The sequence below is a fragment of the Gossypium arboreum genome, chromosome 9 (assembly GCF_025698485.1).
Source record: "Gossypium arboreum isolate Shixiya-1 chromosome 9, ASM2569848v2, whole genome shotgun sequence".
NCBI classification, from domain to species: Eukaryota; Viridiplantae; Streptophyta; class Magnoliopsida; order Malvales; family Malvaceae; genus Gossypium; species Gossypium arboreum.
In genome coordinates, this window is record NC_069078.1 from 4,946,225 (window position 1) to 4,964,412 (window position 18,188).

General features: G+C 32.6%; 1 protein-coding gene across 1 annotated transcript; it reads right to left on the reverse strand.

Annotated features, from left to right (window-relative positions):
• Window positions 1-2,875: 2,875 nt before the first annotated feature.
• Window positions 2,876-17,194, reverse strand: LOC108459275 (wall-associated receptor kinase-like 22). The gene is made up of 6 exons (XM_017758620.1): window positions 17,077-17,194; window positions 16,773-17,012; window positions 8,219-8,818; window positions 5,654-5,782; window positions 4,365-4,532; window positions 2,876-4,077 (listed from the first exon to the last, which is right to left on the reverse strand). Exons 1-6 carry the CDS (start codon window positions 17,192-17,194, stop codon window positions 2,876-2,878), a joined length of 2,457 nt encoding a protein of 818 aa, XP_017614109.1.
• Window positions 17,195-18,188: the final 994 nt, after the last annotated feature.

Sequence of the window (18,188 nt, forward strand, 5' to 3'; positions counted from 1 at the left end):
TATGATTTTGAATATTATTGAGTAATGTATGTGTTTTGAATTGATGGAATGGAGAGGATGCTTTAATTGTGTTATGAACAATTATATGTTAAATTAAGGTTTGCTAAGCTAGCTATTAAGGTGAAGTGCAAATGTTAGTATTTGATTACTAGTGTATATATGTGTATTAGCCGAGTTTTGAACTTGAAACAAAATGGTATTTAGTCAATACAAGTAACCATATTTGTAGAATGTATTAAGTATATAATCGGCCTCAACATAGACATGCGTATTCGGCCACAAGAATGATTACATAGATTGATGTTGTATGCGTTCGCTATAGGTAAGCATATTGATGGCTTTATCTTGACTTAGAAAATCGGCTAAAGGAGAATATTGGCTAATATGTTGAATTTGATTCATGATTTCATACATATATGACTCTAATGCCTAATATATATGGGCTAAGTACCTTAAATTTCTCTTTGATGTTCAAAATGATTAAATCAATTTATTTGTTAAATTAAGCTCAAGAGCAAAGGGGAACTAAATCCGATAAAGGAAAGGAAAAGGTGATCGAATAGCCGTTGAAATTGTTCGACAACATTCGAGGTAAGTTTTCGAGTAATGGAACTTAGATTATGATTCGATTAGGTCATGACATATAAGCATAACAAATAAACGGTGATATAATGATTCTACTTGAATTATATATTGAGGTAATTAGTTTATACTTATGACGGGCAGCCGAATGCGTATGGAGATCATGTTATATAGCAAATCAAAACCATGCTCTTTGTATGTGGCTATTGAGCCGAAAATGGTAATGGTAGATAAGTGCCTTGTGTCTAAGTTCTAGTAATGAAAACGAAATAAAGATGTGTTATGATTTGTGGACATATGTGCATGATTATTCGGATGATAACCGGACTAAGATCCGAAGGCATTCGTATGAAGTTGCTATATCCGGCTATGTCCCGAAGGCATTTATGCTAGTGATTATATCCGGCTAAGACCAAGGCATTTGTGCGAGTTGCTATATCCGAGCTAAGACCGAAGGCATTTGTGCGAGTTGTTATATCCGCTAAATCCTCAAGATACTTGGGTTTGGAAGTGAGCGATCTTGCTGTAATAATTTCAATTAATACGTTCATAAAATCCAAACGATAAGGCATGTTTCGTATATGCATCGGAAAGGTCGATTCGTTTTAAATAGTATTCGTTCAATTGATTAACGAACTTTCGGCCTTTAGTTAGGTTTGATACCTTGTGTATGAATATATTGATTGAAGCGTGAAGTAAGTATGATTATGAGAATGTGCATATATGAAGTTATTCATTTAGCCATATGAATGTTATACTTTAGTCAAAACTAATTTCATTACTCAAAACTTACTAAGCATTAAATGCTTATTCCGTTTCTTTGATTCTCTGTTTTATAGATTTTGGTTCGTCAGCTATCGGACTCGGGAGTGTCAAAGTTGAAGTCGTCCATACTATCTAAACCACTTTTGGTACTCTTTTAGTTCAATTTGAAAATGGCATGTATAGGGCTAACCCTTGTTGTTAATTGAGTACCCATTTGTAATGTATATTCGTATAGCCATGCGAAAATGGCTCGTATATTTTGAAGTATAACATCATGGTCTTATGGTATGGTTATTAAGTGACGTGGAAATGTTTGGTAATGACTAGCCATTGGAATGGCCAATCATGGTTCTATTGGTGCTATGTACATCATGGCTAATCGTGAACATACTTGGAAATAATGTATGTTAATTTACTAATTGAATCATAGAAACTATGAAATAGGTGAAATTTGCCTTAAAATAGATGCTGACAGCAGCAGTGTTGTAAGTTTGAAAAATCACTAAAAATAATAGAAATGTAAATAAATAATGAATAAATTATGTAATCAAACCTTGATGAGTCTATTTTCATATGGAAGAAGCAAAACGACCATATGAGCCATAATTTACAAGATGTTTAAGTTTTCGTGAAACAGGGCCAGAGCGATTACTGGATCCCCTGTTCTGAATTTTGAAATTTACCATAAATTAACCAGAGATAATTAGAAGTCATGCTTTATATGTACGGATTACTTTTTGAGTCTAGTTTCATTAGAATCAAACGGCATATGTATTGAAGTCCTGTACAGAGAGATATCTAAATCGTAATGCATGAAGGTCAGAGTAGTCAAACCCTGAAACAGGGGAGACTTTAACTAATAAACTGTACTAATTGGCCAGACCAAAAATTCTATAAAAATATTTGTAGATGGATATATGAGTCTAGTTTCAGGAAAAATTTACGGAATCAGTTTTCGAGTTTTGGAGCTCGAGATATGATTTTTAAGGTGACAGTGACGTAGTTAGCCAGCTTGTCTGGAAATTTTAAAATGAACTGTATAAATAAATGAATTAAGTCTGTTAACACCTCGTGTCCGACTCCGGCAACGGTCTCGGGTACGGGGCGTTACATTGTTAGCTTGTTAGTAGCAATTTGAATTTATTTCTTGTTGAAATTGTTACTTTGGACTTGTATATAAGGGCTGCTTTGTTAATCAATTAAATTATCCCTTCATTCATATTTTGTTCTATACTTCAATTAGTTCTTTGCTAAACCAAAAGATAATTAGAGTTACCCTTCTTTCGATTAAGGTACCCTTGGATTTTGTATTCCTATTTGGACGTCTTCTTTATTAATAAATTCATCTACATAGAAAAAGAAAGAAAAAACATAATCCAGAACTTGTATAATAAATATCTTCAAGAGATCAAATAGCATTGAGTGAACCAAGTATGAATTCTTGGGCAACAACAAGACTCCACCAGTGTGACAAATAAAGAAGCTAAAGGCTTTCAATCTAGAGAAATTATTTTAGGAGTGTTGGAATCTAGAAAGATGAATTTAATGGAAACGTTGCACTATCGGTTGTAACTGTCCTAGACATTGAACAACTAGGATTGGTCTCCCATGAATGGATCATGTCATCTATTTCAGATTCTTCATCACCACAGTCTTCAATAACATTTCCACCTGAAGCTTTAGTCAACTCCAGCTCCATTGCTACTTGTTTCATGGTGGGTCTTTTCTTTCCATTAAGATTCAAGCATCGTTTTGCTACCAGAGCCACAACTATAATCTCTTGTTCTGGATCATCCTTTACTACCATTGGATCGAGAATGTTAAATAAGGAATTCTCCTGCATTGAATGCAAAAAATAAGATACCAAGCTTCTCACTGGCTCTGATTGTTCTGCGGAGATGGGTTTTTGTCCTGTTAAAAGCTCAATAAGGACAACTCCAAAGCTATAAACATCACTCTTCTCTGTAAATTGATTTGATCGAAAATATTCGGGATCCATGTATCCAAAAGTTCCTTGCACCCGAGTGGTTAGATGTGTTTGTTCAAGTGCAATTGATCTTGAAGTTCCAAAATCTGATACTTTTGCCCTATATTTATCATCCAAAAGTATGTTACTAGATTTGATATCTCGGTGATAAATAGGAGCAGAAGCAGCTGAATGCAAATAGAATAAGGCATTGGCAATTTCGATCGCAATTCGTAAATGCATTTCCCATGTCAATGGTAATTCTTCGTTTTGGTTATGTATGAGATCGTATAATGTACCATTTGGGATGAACTCATACACCAATAGAGGAACTTCGGCTTCTAAACAACACCCTAAAAGTTTAACCACATTCCTGTGATTAATTTGAGATAAAATTATCACCTCGTTAATGAATTGTTCAACCTTCTTTTCATCAAATTTCTTTCCTTCCACCATGTTGGACTTCTTAATAGCCACAATGCTTCCATCTATTAGCATTCCTTTATAAACAGTCCCTTGACCTCCTTGACCAAGGATTCGATTCTCATTATAATGATCTGACGCCTTTTCCATCTCTTTTGAAGTAAACAACTTAATTTTTTCAACATTACCTTCATTGCTAGACAAATGTTGTTGCAGTAACAAACCTCCATTCCTTTTGAAGTATTTCTGCTTCAGCATGATTTTTTGTTTTCTTTTGAGGACTTTGTACGTACTCCATGTTGTGAGTAGTAGAAATAGTGTCCCAAAACTAGTGCTGCAACCTATATAGATATAAGAAACATTGTTAAAAGTTAAATTTGAAAATTAAAATACATGTTAAAAACCAAGAAAATGTTTCGATAAAGTTTTATTCATATTTGATAGCCCTTCATTTTAAATGAACAGTGAGACAACCTTATTGCACCATCCATTGTTTTGATATTAAACTTTTATAAATTTCATGATAAATAATTGTTATTGCATCACACATTCAAAAGTAAATAAATCACGGATTGAATTGACATAATCCAATAACCATAATAATTCTACTTTAAAAATAAATACGTACCTATAATAATACTTGTCATGCTACGATTGTTTTGAGCCTGCATTTTGTGCTCACAACGAAACCTTGTATTATTGAATTCATAATGAGGGCAAGACTCTGATGAGCAATAGTTGCCAGGGGTATTCAAACAAAGTATGCGACAATACTTATAACTCCCACATTCCCCATCTGTCATTTATGTGAATTGAATAAAAAAAAAGTTATAATCATATAATTCAATTAAAGTATCTAAGATGTTGTTATACTATATGAGCCGGAACATAATGGTTTTGTATATATAAATTTTATATACTTTATTAAATATGATTTTGTATGTCGAATCTTCAACTGATTAATATATTTTAGTCATGATATACCTCAACCAATAATAACTAGATTATAGCACACTAATGATGTGGGTGACAAAATATGTAACAATTTATTTATAAAAAAATTGATAAAAATTAAGAGTTTGATTGAAATGGTAAAATTAAGATATTAGCTATCATGGTGCCTTTGTTCAAATTTCATTATAGTCATCTTTCTAGATTTTACCTAAATATAAAATGATAAAAAAATACTCTCATAATAATATTTGTCCTTTTAAAAGTAATGGGTTTTCATAATTTCAATTGAGTCGAGACTTAATTAATGGGTGGCACCAACTTAATTAGCTCCGAAAAATAGGACTAATTTAAGGCATACTCATGATGTGAGCGGAAGAAAATATGCAATAAACATATTTATTAAAAGCTTATGTAAGAATCAAGTGAATCGTTACTTGAAATGATAAAATTAAAATTAAAAATTATTGTGTGAAAAGGTGAAATCTCACCATGTTAGATTTATTATGAATTTTATATAAAAATGTAAAAATAGAATATTTTAAAATAATATAACTTAATTTATATATAAAAATATTTTAATAATTTTCCAATTGAAGTATAGCTATAAGTAAAAATATAGATATAAAAAAAAAGTTCCTTAAAGAAAATGTTAATTCGTACCTTTGCATAATGTCGAATAAACATGGATGTTCCTATCGCACACACATAGATGATTAGAGCTCAACCTCGACCAGCAATATTTACCATTAGATGTACAAGAAATGTTGGAACTATCATTCAACTGACACACTCCAAAAATGGGTGTGCCCCATTGCAGTTGTGTTGGGACATGCGTTGTATTACTTATATTAAAAGTCAGATCATAGAAATAATAAATCATGGAAGCAAATCCACATGATCTTTTCCTCCTATAATCACTAGAATCAACCCTACTACTCATGTTTACATAGAATGAACTAAGACCTTGAGGAATATTAACAAGACAACCAACAATAGAGGAAGTCTCATTATTAATCCTACAACTTGGTTGCAAACATCCGCCTATAAGATTATCTGTTTCATTGCTGAAAGTAGTAACCAAATTACCGCAACCTGAAGACCAAAAGATGTTGTCGGAATTTGAGTAGTAAAAGCGGGTGCCTGTTAGGTTGAGACTCGTCCCATTGTAATGATTTTTGCGACAATTAAAGTAAGTTATTGGATGATTGACCATGACAGTGCCGTCCAGAAAATCGAAGTCTAGAATTTGCAGATTTGTGCCACTTATGTTTAACAAAGGCACTTTTTCTTCATTGCAAGTTACTTTAAACCAGTCATTGGGATCATCTTGATACTTCATTCTAAAGGGGTAGTGAAAAGTAACATTCCCACATGACTCTACCTTGTAGGTGTAGAAGTTGATAGGTACACAACCTGTAGGCTTAGCAAAAAGGAAGTAAATTGCAAAATCTACTTGATATATGTACATTCAATGTTTGTAGGAAAAAAAAGCAATGCATTATTCAAAAAAAATTATAATTATCTAAAAGAATGTACATTTGAAAAGTGATACTCTTAACTAATTTTTTAATTAAATTTATGTGTTATTTAAGGCATTAAATTCAGTAAAGACTTTCTTATTATCAATATAAAATTTATAATTTGATTTGATGTCATACAATATTTCTAATTAAAAATACTTGTTTTTAAAAGTTCACACCGATCCTCTCTTAATTTACATAATACCTTGTTAATTTTATTCTAAATATTAAATTCTTAATTGAATATGGTATTTATACTAATTTATCATTCAACTAATGATTTCAAAATTTTTAAGGAACTAATGATTCAATTTTCAAAATAAATGAACTTAAATTTCAAATAAATCATTATAAACAAAATTATGTAAATTATGAAATAAATCAAAACATAATACAAAATAAAACCAAAATGAAGCCAGCGTTGCCCTTGATCTCCCTGATCAAGGGACCAAATTAGTAAATTTTCTACCTCTCCTAAAAAATTAATAATTTAACATAAAAATTTTAATTTAGGGTGATTAAAATTGATTTAACTCAAAAAATTAAAATAAAAATTTTGAATTTTGAGTTAAACGTATTGATTTATTTAAGTCAACTTGATTTTTTTTAATTTCGAGTTCAAATTGAGATGAGTTTTCGAAATCGAATATATCGAATAATTTGAATATCAAACTATAATATTTTGAATTTTTACTCCAAGCCCCAAACCTTTTATTTTTCCCCAAAATTTTTACTTCCCTCCCGTCCCAACCCCCCATCTATCCCAAATCCATTTCTCATCAATTTTTTTTAAATATTTTCCTTCTAAAATTTTACCCCCCCATTTACTTTCCCTCAAAATTTTACTCCCAAAAACCCTTAAAACTTTTTATTTTCCTTTAAATTTTTTACTCACTCCCTCTTTTCCCCGAAAAATTTTACTCCTCTCCCATCTCACCCCCCAACTACCCCAAACCCATCCCTCCCCTCCAATTTTTTTTAATATTTTCCTCCAAAATTTTACTCCCTATTTACTCTCTCAAAATTTTACTCACGTAAAACTTTTATTTTCCCCTAAATTTTTACTTCTCACCCTTTATCCCCAAATAAAAATCAAAATTATCCAAAAAATTCTGAAACCTAAATAGTAATAAATTTATTTATATCTATTGTTTATATTATTAAATTAAATTTCGCACTTGTACTATTTATATTATTGAATTGTTTAATCATATTGAATATTTATATTAAAATTGAATTATTAATGATGCCATAAAATATTCGTGTTAAAATTTTATGTTGATATCAATTTTACATTTATCTTTAAAATAAATTTTATTAAAAATCACACTTTTACATTTAATATATTTCTTAATTTCAAAATACATAGTGACAATAATCAGAAAATAATTGAAGCAACTAAGCAAACAAAGAAGCTAGCCCGTATATAAAAGATTAATAAATAAATTATGATGTGATGAAAGTTAATAACAAATTTGATTATGGTAGACAAATTTAATTACAGTGGGTGACAGTGGGTAGAAGGACCCAAAATTATTTTTAAAAAAATTTAACTGAAACATATATATTCAATTCGATTCGATTCGAATTTCATCTCACTTGACTCAATTTGAGAAAATTTCAAGTCGAATTAGAATGATAAAATATGATTTGTCAACTTGATTAACTTGAAATTTTTTCATTCGATTCGATTTGATTCGATTCGATCGAACGCTCACCCCTACTTTAACCCTTGATAAAATATAAAAATTGCATTTTTTTAACTCCTAAAAAAACTAATAATTTAATTAATTTAATCTCAGATTTTGAAATACAGAACTTTTAGGTATAAATTTTTGAAAAAGAAAATATTAATATACAAAATGAATGATCCTAAAAACTTAATTTCCTCTTAGAACTTATATGATTCTAAAGACTGATTTTAAACAATTACCAAAATCTATATATTAACTGAATTAAAAGAAGAATAATGAAAGCCAAGCAATTGAAGTGACAGCGCATGACTGACCTGCGTCACCGCAATAGGTGGAATTCCAGTTGAGCACGGCGGGAACATGCGTGGTTCCAATATTGATGCCATTGGGTAATGGGTAAGCACTACGGAAAGAGTACATGCTAAAGATGAAAGCGGATGCGCATCTTTTGCTGTCAGGATACATGGCTGTCATGGTTACGGTATAGGAAGTGAGATTTCCAGTAATTTCAGTAAAGCAGCCAGATTCAGAAGCACCATCGTCACACCTTGGTTGAATGCAGCCGCCAAGTGAATCAGCTTCGTTACTTAAAATAGTAGCCAAATTTCCGCAACCTACTGATCCGAAATAATTCATCTCACTTGAAAAGAAAAACGGAGTGCCTGAGAGATTCACACTCATACTAGCCTCGTTCATATGATCACAATTAATGTGAGTAACTGGAATACTGATGACAATGGCGTCTGCGTCTGAAAATAAGGAATCAAGTACCTCCAGATCAATGCCATTTACGTTTATGAATGGCTTTTCCCCATTACGGGTCGATTTGCAAGTAACTCTAAACCAAGGTTTAGTATAACAGTTTCTTTGGATTCCAAAAGGGGATGGAATTGTAATATTTCCACATACTTCTTCTGTGAAAAATAAAATAGAATAAAATAAATAAAAATCAAGAACACATAAATTTTACGTGGAAACCCTTTCGGGAAAAAAACCACGGGCAGAGGAGAAGAAAATTCACTATGTCGAAATTTTTTTTTTCTTTTACTCAAAATACAAGAGGAATAGACTATGTCTATTTATAGGCTTGCAAAGCCATATTCTAGTAGGATTGAAACACCTTATCCTAATCAATATAAAATAGATGGAGTTTAATAAGGTTTAAAACCTTATTCTAAAATAAAATAAAAGAAGTCTAGTTCTATATGGATTTTACTTTTATTTTATTTTCCATCGTATTTTATTTAAATAAGAATTTGGGTCACTTAATTCTAACAATCTCCACCTTGACACAAATTCTCAATGAACAAGTTCTTCATCGCGAACTTTCAATAAACAAGTTCTTCACCTCTTCCAAAAACCCCTTAAGGGTTTAACTTCAACAATGAACACCAACCAAGTCTAAGCAATGCTCAAACTTGGTTATAGGAAGTGACTTAGTCATCATATCTGCAGGATTTTCATGAGTGCTAATTTTGCTCACAACAATATCACCACGAGCAATAATATCACGAACAAAATGATACCGAATATCAATGTGTTTTGTTCTCTCATGAAACATTTGATCTTTTGTAAGAAAGATGGCACTGATCGTCACAAAATCATGTCTGATTTGAAGGTCTTCATTGAGTTCACTAAATAGTCCCTTCAACCAAATAGCTTCTTTACAAGCCTCAAGAATCGCCATGTACTCAGCTTGAGTGGTAGACAAAGCGATGTAGTTTGCAAAGTGGCTTTCCAACTAATTGCACAACCTCCGATTGTAAAGACGTAACTCGTGAGAGATCTTCTTCTATCAAGGTCTCCAGCAAAATCAGCATCAACATACCCTATAACTCCATCTTTAGTTCTTCCAAACTGTAAGCAAACATTAGTAGTGCCTCGTAAGTATCTTAAAATCCTCTGAACTGCTTTCCAGTGTTCTTTACCAGGATTCTCCATGTATCGCTAGTCTGACCGACCGCATATGATAAATCTGGACGTGAACAAACCATAGCATACATGAGAGATCCTACTGCACTAGAGTATGGAACATGTGACATGTACTCAATCTCATTATCTGATTGAGGAGATAAGGCCGATGAAAGTCTGAAATGGGCTGCTAAAGGAGTACTAACAAAGCTTAGCACTCTGCATATTGAACTCGCAAAGAACTTTCTCAATGTACCCTTCCGACTTAGGTACAATTTACTTGCTTTTCTATCTTTGAGAATCTCCATACCAAGTATCTTCTTTGCTGGTCCTAAATCTTTCATCTCAAATTCTTCACTTAGTTGGGCTTTAACCTTTTTATCTCTCTTTATCTTTTGTCGCTATCAACATGTCATCAACATAAAGAAGTAGATACACAAAAGAACCATCACTGCTTTTTCTTAAAGTAGACACAACTGTCAAAACTACTTCTTTTGAAATCATGAGAAGTCATAAAGGAATCAAACCTCTTGTACCATTGTCTTGGTGATCTGTTTCAAACCGTAAAGGGACTTTTTCAGCAAGCAAACATAGTCCTCTTTTTCGAGACTATAAAACCCTCGGTTGTTGCATGTAAATATCTTCCTCAAGTTCTCCATGCAAAATGCGTTTTTACATCTAACCGCTCAAGCTCCAAATCATGCATGGCCACAATACCAAGCAAAGCTCGAATCGAACTATGCTTAACAACCGGAGAGAACACATCTGTGAAGTCCACTCCGAATTTGATCTGTAACCCTTTGCAACAAGCTTTGCTTTATATCCGGTTCTTCAACTCCCGAGTCCCTTCTTTCTTTTTAAACACCCATTTACAACGAATGCCTTTTTACCTTTAGGAAGTTTTACAAGATCCCATGTTCGTTTTTGTGGAGTGATTCCATCTCCTCTTGCATAGCAAACATCCACTTTTTCGAGTCTTCACACTAATCGCCTCGTAATAATTAAATGGCTCTTGATTCGCATCTATATCTTCACCACATTTAAAGCATAAGCAACTAGATCAACCTCGGCATACTTCTTTGGAGGTTTAATTTCTCTTCTTGTCCTGTTTTTGGCGATAGAGTATTGCGGTGAAGAAGCAACTCTATTCTCAATTTTTGTATTGGCTTGAGGAGTTGATTCGTATTAACTGATGCTCCACCGCTTTTGGTTTTCTTTATTGGAAGAGTCTTTAAGAGATAAGTTAGGTAGCATAGCGTTTCATCAAAAACAACATCTCTGCTAATCACAACTTTTCTATTTTCAGGACACCATAACTTATAGCCTTTACACTAGCTTTATAACCAAGAAAACGCATTTAATGGATCTCGGTTCCAATTTTCCATTATCAACATGAGCATACGCAGACACCCAAAAATCTTTAAATCGAATAATTAGCGGGATTACGCACCATACCTCTTGTGGAGTCTTTTCTCAATGGCAACGGATGGAGATCGGTTGATCAAAAACATGCGAGAGAGGTCGCTTCGCCCAAAATGACTTCGTAAGTTGGCATTTGACAACATACATCGAACCTTCTCCATGATCGCTTCGTTCATTCGCTCGCAACGCCGCTTTTGTTGTGGAGTATGACGAATCGTCAAGTGTCTCATGGTCCCTTCGACTTGCACAATCTATTAAACTCATCGTAACGTAACTCTAAGCCATTGTCTGCACGGAGGTATTTTATCTGCTTTTCCGTCTGCTTTTCAATCATAATTTTCCAAGACTTAAATGTGGAAAACACATCGCTTTTCGCTTCGTGAAGAACGCCCAAACTTTTCGGAAAAATCATTAATAAAGGTTAGCATATAATTAGCTCCACCTCTCGAAGGCACTCGACGGCCCCCACGATCGTAATGGATATACTCCAACGTTTCCTTCGTGTTATGGATTCCTCTAGTGAATCGAACTCTCTTTTGCTTCCCAAAACACAATGCTCACGAAATTCGGTTTGCAAATTCCTTGCCCATTAAGAAGTCCTCTTTGCTTAATTTCGCCATGCCATTCTCACTCATATGCCCTAGGCGATATGCCAAAGTTTAGTAATATCATCATCGACAAGGAAGAGGAAGCGACAATTGCATCACCAAGAATAAGAGAACCTCAGAAACATATAACTTGGCAATCTTTCTTTGCCCTTTCATCACAACAAGGACCCTTTGAAATCTTTAAAACCCCACTTTCAGTTTGTGTATCTGCACTTTTGAATCAAGAGTACTCAACGAAATTAAATTTCTTTTCAATTCGGAACATGCCGCACGTCACTAAGTGTTCGACAACTCCATCAAACATCTTAACTTTAATTGTTCCAACACCGCGATTTTACATGAAGCATTATTTCCCATCAAAACAACACCTTCAGACATCGTTTCATAAGTTGTAAACCAATCCCGATTGGGACTCATGTGGAAGGTGCAACTGAATCAAGTATCCACTCGCCACTTTAGAATCATTGATGAAGCAACTAGAAGTTCACCATCGCCGTAGTCTTCTACAACATCGCCTTCACCGAATTTTCCGGCTGTTTTCCTTTTGATTCGCAGCCTCCTTTTAATCTTATTTTGTAGCTTATAGCACTCAGATTTAATGTGCCCTTTCTTCTTGCGAAGTTGCAAGTTTTACCTCTGCTTGAAGATTTCGATCTACCCTTAGATTTACCACGAGGATTCCGTTCTCGTGTTCTACCACGATCATCATCAACATTCCGGTCTTGTCTCCCACGAACAATGAGACCCTCTCCCGAGAGTTGGGTTTAACCACAAGATGCTTCATCTTATCATACGAGGTTAAAGAATCATAAACCTCATCAACCGTGAGAGACTCGCGGCTATATAAAATCGTGTCTCTAAAGGTTGAATAAGACGGGCAACGAACAAAGTAGAATCAACCCTAGATCTTCCTTATCATATCGAACCTCCATGGCCTCCAAGTTTGAGAGAATTTCTTTAAACACATTAAGTGTTCGTGTATGACGCACCTTCCTCCAAACGATGAGCATAAAGACGCCGCTTCATATGCAACTTGCTTGTTAGAGTTTTCGACATACATATTTGTTCTAGCCTCTTCCATAATGCAATGCAGTTTTCTCTTTCATCACATCCCGCAAAATTTCGTTGGACAAATGCGATGTAATTGTGTTAATGCCTTTCGATCCTTACGCTTCTTCTCTTCATCTGTTAATGTCGAAGGCATCTTATCTATCCTAGCAGGGCATCCTCTAGATCCATCTGCAAGGATCGCTTGCATCTTAATTTGCCACAACGCAAATCGGTGTTGCGATCCAACAATGAATTTCATACTTCAAAGACGCCATTACCGTGATCGAGATGAATAACCCGGAAGCTCTGATACCAATTTGTGAAAAATAAAATAGAATAAAATAAATAAAAATCAAGAACACATAAATTTTACGTGGAAACCCTTTCGGGAAAAAAACCACGGGCAGAGGAGAAGAAAATTCACTATGTCGAAATTTTTTTTTTTTTTTTTACTCAAAATACAAGAGGAATAGACTATGTCTATTTATAGGCTTGCAAAGCCATATTCTAGTAGGATTGAAACACCTTATCCTAATCAATATAAAATAGATGGAGTTTAATAAGGTTTAAAAACCTTATTCTAAAATAAAATAAAAGAAGTCTAGTTCTATATGGATTTTACTTTTATTTTATTTTCCATTGTATTTTATTTAAATAAGAATTTGGGTCACTTAATTCTAACATCTTCTCCACAGGCAGGTTCTTGAAATATTTCTGCTGCTTGTAAAATTGGGCATAACAGGAACAAGAAGAGGAGGAAGATGAAGTAAAGCGCTAAGTGAAAACCCATTTGCGTTGTTATTCTGTTTGAGGGAAATGAATGAATAAGTCATTAATAGATTTTAAAGAAAGAAAAGCAGAGTTAAGTAGCACCACTAGAAACAAACGATGTTTGACTGAAGCAAATGAAAAGTCTTTGCTCACACTTTCCTTGAAGTTACAGTGTAAGTGCATTTGATTTGAGAACAATTCATTAATTTGTAAAGAATGTTGGACAAATATTAAAAGATGGAGTCCCAATCTTTTCAACAATAAAGTAATTTTTAAAAAAATTTTAAGTGAAAAAAAATAAATGTTAATTACAGGAATCAAGTGAGATGATAAAGATTTCTCCTACTTTCAATGGTAGAGAATTTAATCCTTACTTTGAGTATGAATTAACTTCAAAACTCGTGATTAACATATATCTTTTAATGAATTTACTAAATACGAAGAATTAATTACACATGTCATCATAAACTAAAAATAAATAAATGTCTTTACTAATTTTTGGTCAACTAGAGTAGGTTGGGTATACAGAGTTAGAGACAAATAAAATGGCTAGTCGAGCCTTGACCTCTAATTTGTTTTATATAATTTTTTCAAATTCCTTGAAATATTTTTACAGTAGTATTAAGAAATAAGGATAATTTATGTTGTTCCCTTCAATAGTGACAGAACCTAATCTTGAGGGGATTAAACTAAAATTAGATTTACTACATAACAATTTATTTAAACATATAAACAATCGATTCAAAAGAAATAATATTTTAATACATAAAAATCGATTCAAAAGAAACAATATTGTAAAAATTTTAAACTTTAGGAGGCCTACTTATATTTTTGAGAAGACCATAGTATATTTACAAAGGGCTAAATTGCAAAAATTTTAAATTTTGAGAGAACCATGGCCATTGACCTTCAAAACTTTAAAATAAATCATATTGTAAAATAGAAAGCTTGATAGTATAGATTAAGTAAAATTATTTTTAAAAACTCATTAGTTAATATTAATTCTACCAATAAGTGAATGAAAAAAGTGATAGAAGATTGAGCTGCGATATTAAAATTATAATTGTTGAAAGACTTTTACTTAAATATTACTTCTATATCAAACAAAATTAAACTCAAATTATACAACAAATGAAGATATCTGCGATTAAAGTCAATTTTAATTAATTTTGTATTTTGTTTTTTACTCAATCAAATAGGGATATAGGCATATTTATATTATTTAAGTACATACAATCCTGATTGTCGATAAAAGTAGAAGGGAGGAGATAGCAAAGAGTATTAGCCCCTTGCCCAAAATAAAGGCCATTATCCTTAATGAGTGATAGCAAAGATGATTGTGATTTACAACAACTTGAGCAGAAATTTCCAAGAATCTCTACTCTTGACCTTGTTCCCATAACAAGAGATTGTTTATAGCCATTCAGCATATGAGGAGAGCTAGTATCACAAGTTTAAGAATTATTTGTGGCATGTGAATATTTTAGACATTTAAGTGAAATATCAAATGAAACTCTTGTAACAAATTAAGTTATATTTTATAATTTTTAAATTTTTAATAATTATTAATAATTTATTTTTATATTTTTATAAAATTTAATAATTTTACATTTTAAAAAATATTTTTAATAATTTAACATGTCACATCAATATGCTTTCACATAGCATATCATATGTCAACTTCTCATAACTTCCGTTAACCATGTAAATAATGTATAATATTTAAATTAGTCAAGAATTTTGATTCTTTACTAAATTTTTACCCTTTAATTTTATATTAATATTCATTACTGATTTTTATGTAATTTTCATGACAAAATCGGTATTAAGCTCAATAAAATATATTATTAGATAAGTTCAGATATAGCTTCATTAAAATCTGGGAAGAGAGAAAACACTATTAATTTGTCTCAAATCCCCCTTTTTAGATATTGATTTAACATGAGAAACAACAGGTGAGAAATTTCGTTAATAGAAGCCGAAGACGATATTTTGAAGTAAAGGCCACGTTAAAAGGCCAACTCTTCGGAAAACAAATTCCATCACGAGTGAACCAAAAATTTCCGAGTCATACTTTTGTGGAAAATTCCACCAAGTATTCTCAATGGAAAAGTATATACACAAAATGATAGAAAAGGCGTTGGGCCACAATTAAATCAACATCTCTAAATTGTTAAATCAAATTAAAGATGGAATCGATATTGTCATGACATCAACCTCTTATTGCTAAAGGAAACAACTTGAAGCCAACCCCAATTTGTAATGATGTTAGTATTATATTAAATCGAGTCTAATCGAGTCAAAAAAATTCGAGTTAGTCGAGTTGATGAATCCTATTTTAGTATCTGAACTCAATTTAATTTTTTTTCAAATCGAATCGAATATAGTTAAAAAAATTTCAAGTCGAGTTAACGAATCCTATTATTTATATTTAATGTTGAGTTTACATAGACTAATTATTTAACTAGTAGATAAAATACAAGATTATTTAACTATATAAACAATATAATGGTTTTACCTTTTAACTTAATGAGTAAATATTTATCAAAACGACGTAGTTTTACCTTTTAATTTAATGGTTTTGACTTTTAACTTTAGAAAGGTAAATATCTATCAAAATGAAGTAGTTTTGCCTTTTCTTATTTAGATTTTCAGATAACTCGAATTGTGTAATTCATATTCGAGTTAAACCAAAAAACTTAATTTTTTATTCGAGTTGATCCGAATAACTTAATTAACTCAAATAACTCAAACTATTTAATTCAAAATTTGAATTTTTATCGAACTTTTCGAATACAATTTGTCTACGAAGAGAGAAATTTTCTTTTTGAGCAGATGAGAAATTTTGTAGATAGAAGTTGAATACAATTTTCTTTTTGGTGAATTACAAGAAGAGAGTAGAGTCCTAACAGCAACACGACTTGTTTCAGGAGATAAAAATACCTTTAAGAGATAAAAATAACATTGAGTGAAACAAGTATGAATTCTTGGGCAACCATAAAACTCCATCGGTGTGAAAAATAGAGAAGCTAAAGGCTATCAATCAAGAGAAATTGTTTCAGGAGTGCTGGAAACTAGAAAGATGATTTTAATGGAAAAGTTACACTTTCGGTTGTAATTGTCCTAGACATTGAACAACTAGGATTGGTCTCCCATGAATGGATCATGTCATCTATTTCAGATTCTTCATCACCACAATCTTCAATAACATTTCCACCTAAAGCTTTAATCAACTCCAACTCCATTGCTACTTGTTTCATGGTCGGTCTTTTCTTTCCATTAAGATTCAAGCATCTTTTTGCTACCAGAGCCACAACTATAATCTCTTGTTCTAGACCATCCTTTACTACCATTGGATCAAGAATGTTAAACAAGGAATTCTCCTGCATTGAATCCAAAAAATAAAATACCAAGCTTCTCACTAGCTCCGATTGTTCTTGTTGAAGGTTGGTCAGCATGCAGCACCAAGAAGCAAGCCAAATGCACCAGCCATGCTCGAGCAGCAAAACCAAGTGCACCTGTTGTCATTTAGTTCTTTTTGATTCATTTTGTTGGTGTAATGTAATCTTGTTCATTTTGAGCTATGTCAGTTTGATGATTGATGTAATTAGGTAGTGATTGAGCTGAAAATCAGCTTTATTTTGTTGAACAAGTTATTTTATCAAGTTTCAATAAGTTATAGTGGTGTTAGGTGACAGTTTAGGTAAAATTTAGTGGTGTTAGGTGACAGTTTAGGTAAAATTTGCTTCTAAGTGTTTGACTTATGTTTGATATATGTAATGGCTTTATGCAAAAGTTGAATGATGAATAAATCATTATATTTTCTTTCCATATGCTCCAATATATTTTTTGCTTTCAATTCTGTTCTATTTATCAAGCTCAAATCTCCATACTTCAATATCAAGTTTTCTTCATTCTTCATCCGGATTCATTACATTGTTATTTAAGATCCAGACTGAAGTACATACTTCATCCGGATAAAGTGTTCCAAAAACCCCAACAATTGGTATCTAGAGCCTTTGTCTTAGTGGACCTGTTATAGTTAAATCACAAATCGATAGGTTCATCAGGCTTCTCCCTAGCTCCACCTCTAGTCTTCAATGGAGAAGGATATCACATTTGGGTGGTCAAGATGAGAACCTACCTCCAGGCATTCGATCTATGGGAGATGGTTAACTCAGATGTTGAACCAACACCATTAAGAGCTAATCCAACAGTGGCTCAGATTAGGCAACATGCTGATGAAAGGACAAAGAGGCATAAAGCTCTATCCTGCATTCAGAACTGTGTATCAGATGTGATCTTCACAAGGATAATGGCCTGTGAGACACCAAAGCAAGCCTGGGACTAATTGAAAGAGGAGTTTCAAGTGACTGAAAGAACAAGGCAACAACATCTTTTGAGCTTGAGAAGGGACGTCGAGAACTTGAAGATGAAGGAAGAAGAAACTGTTAAGTAGTATTCAGACAGAATTATGGCTGTATTAACAGCATAAGGTTCCTTGGAGAGCAGTTCAATGAAG

Excerpts from the sequence above, each read along its gene's own strand:
- LOC108459275 (XM_017758620.1), bottom strand. The coding sequence starts at position 17,194 with ATGACAACAGGTGCACTTGGTTTTGCTGCTCGAGCATGGCTGGTGCAT. Across the intron at positions 5,783-8,218 it reads CACCTATTGCGGTGACGCAG|GTTGCGGTAATTTGGTTACT; the intron begins GTCAGTCATGCG and ends TTTGGTCTTCAG. Across the intron at positions 4,533-5,653 it reads TCTTGTTAATATTCCTCAAG|ATGGGGAATGTGGGAGTTAT; the intron begins GTCTTAGTTCAT and ends CATAAATGACAG.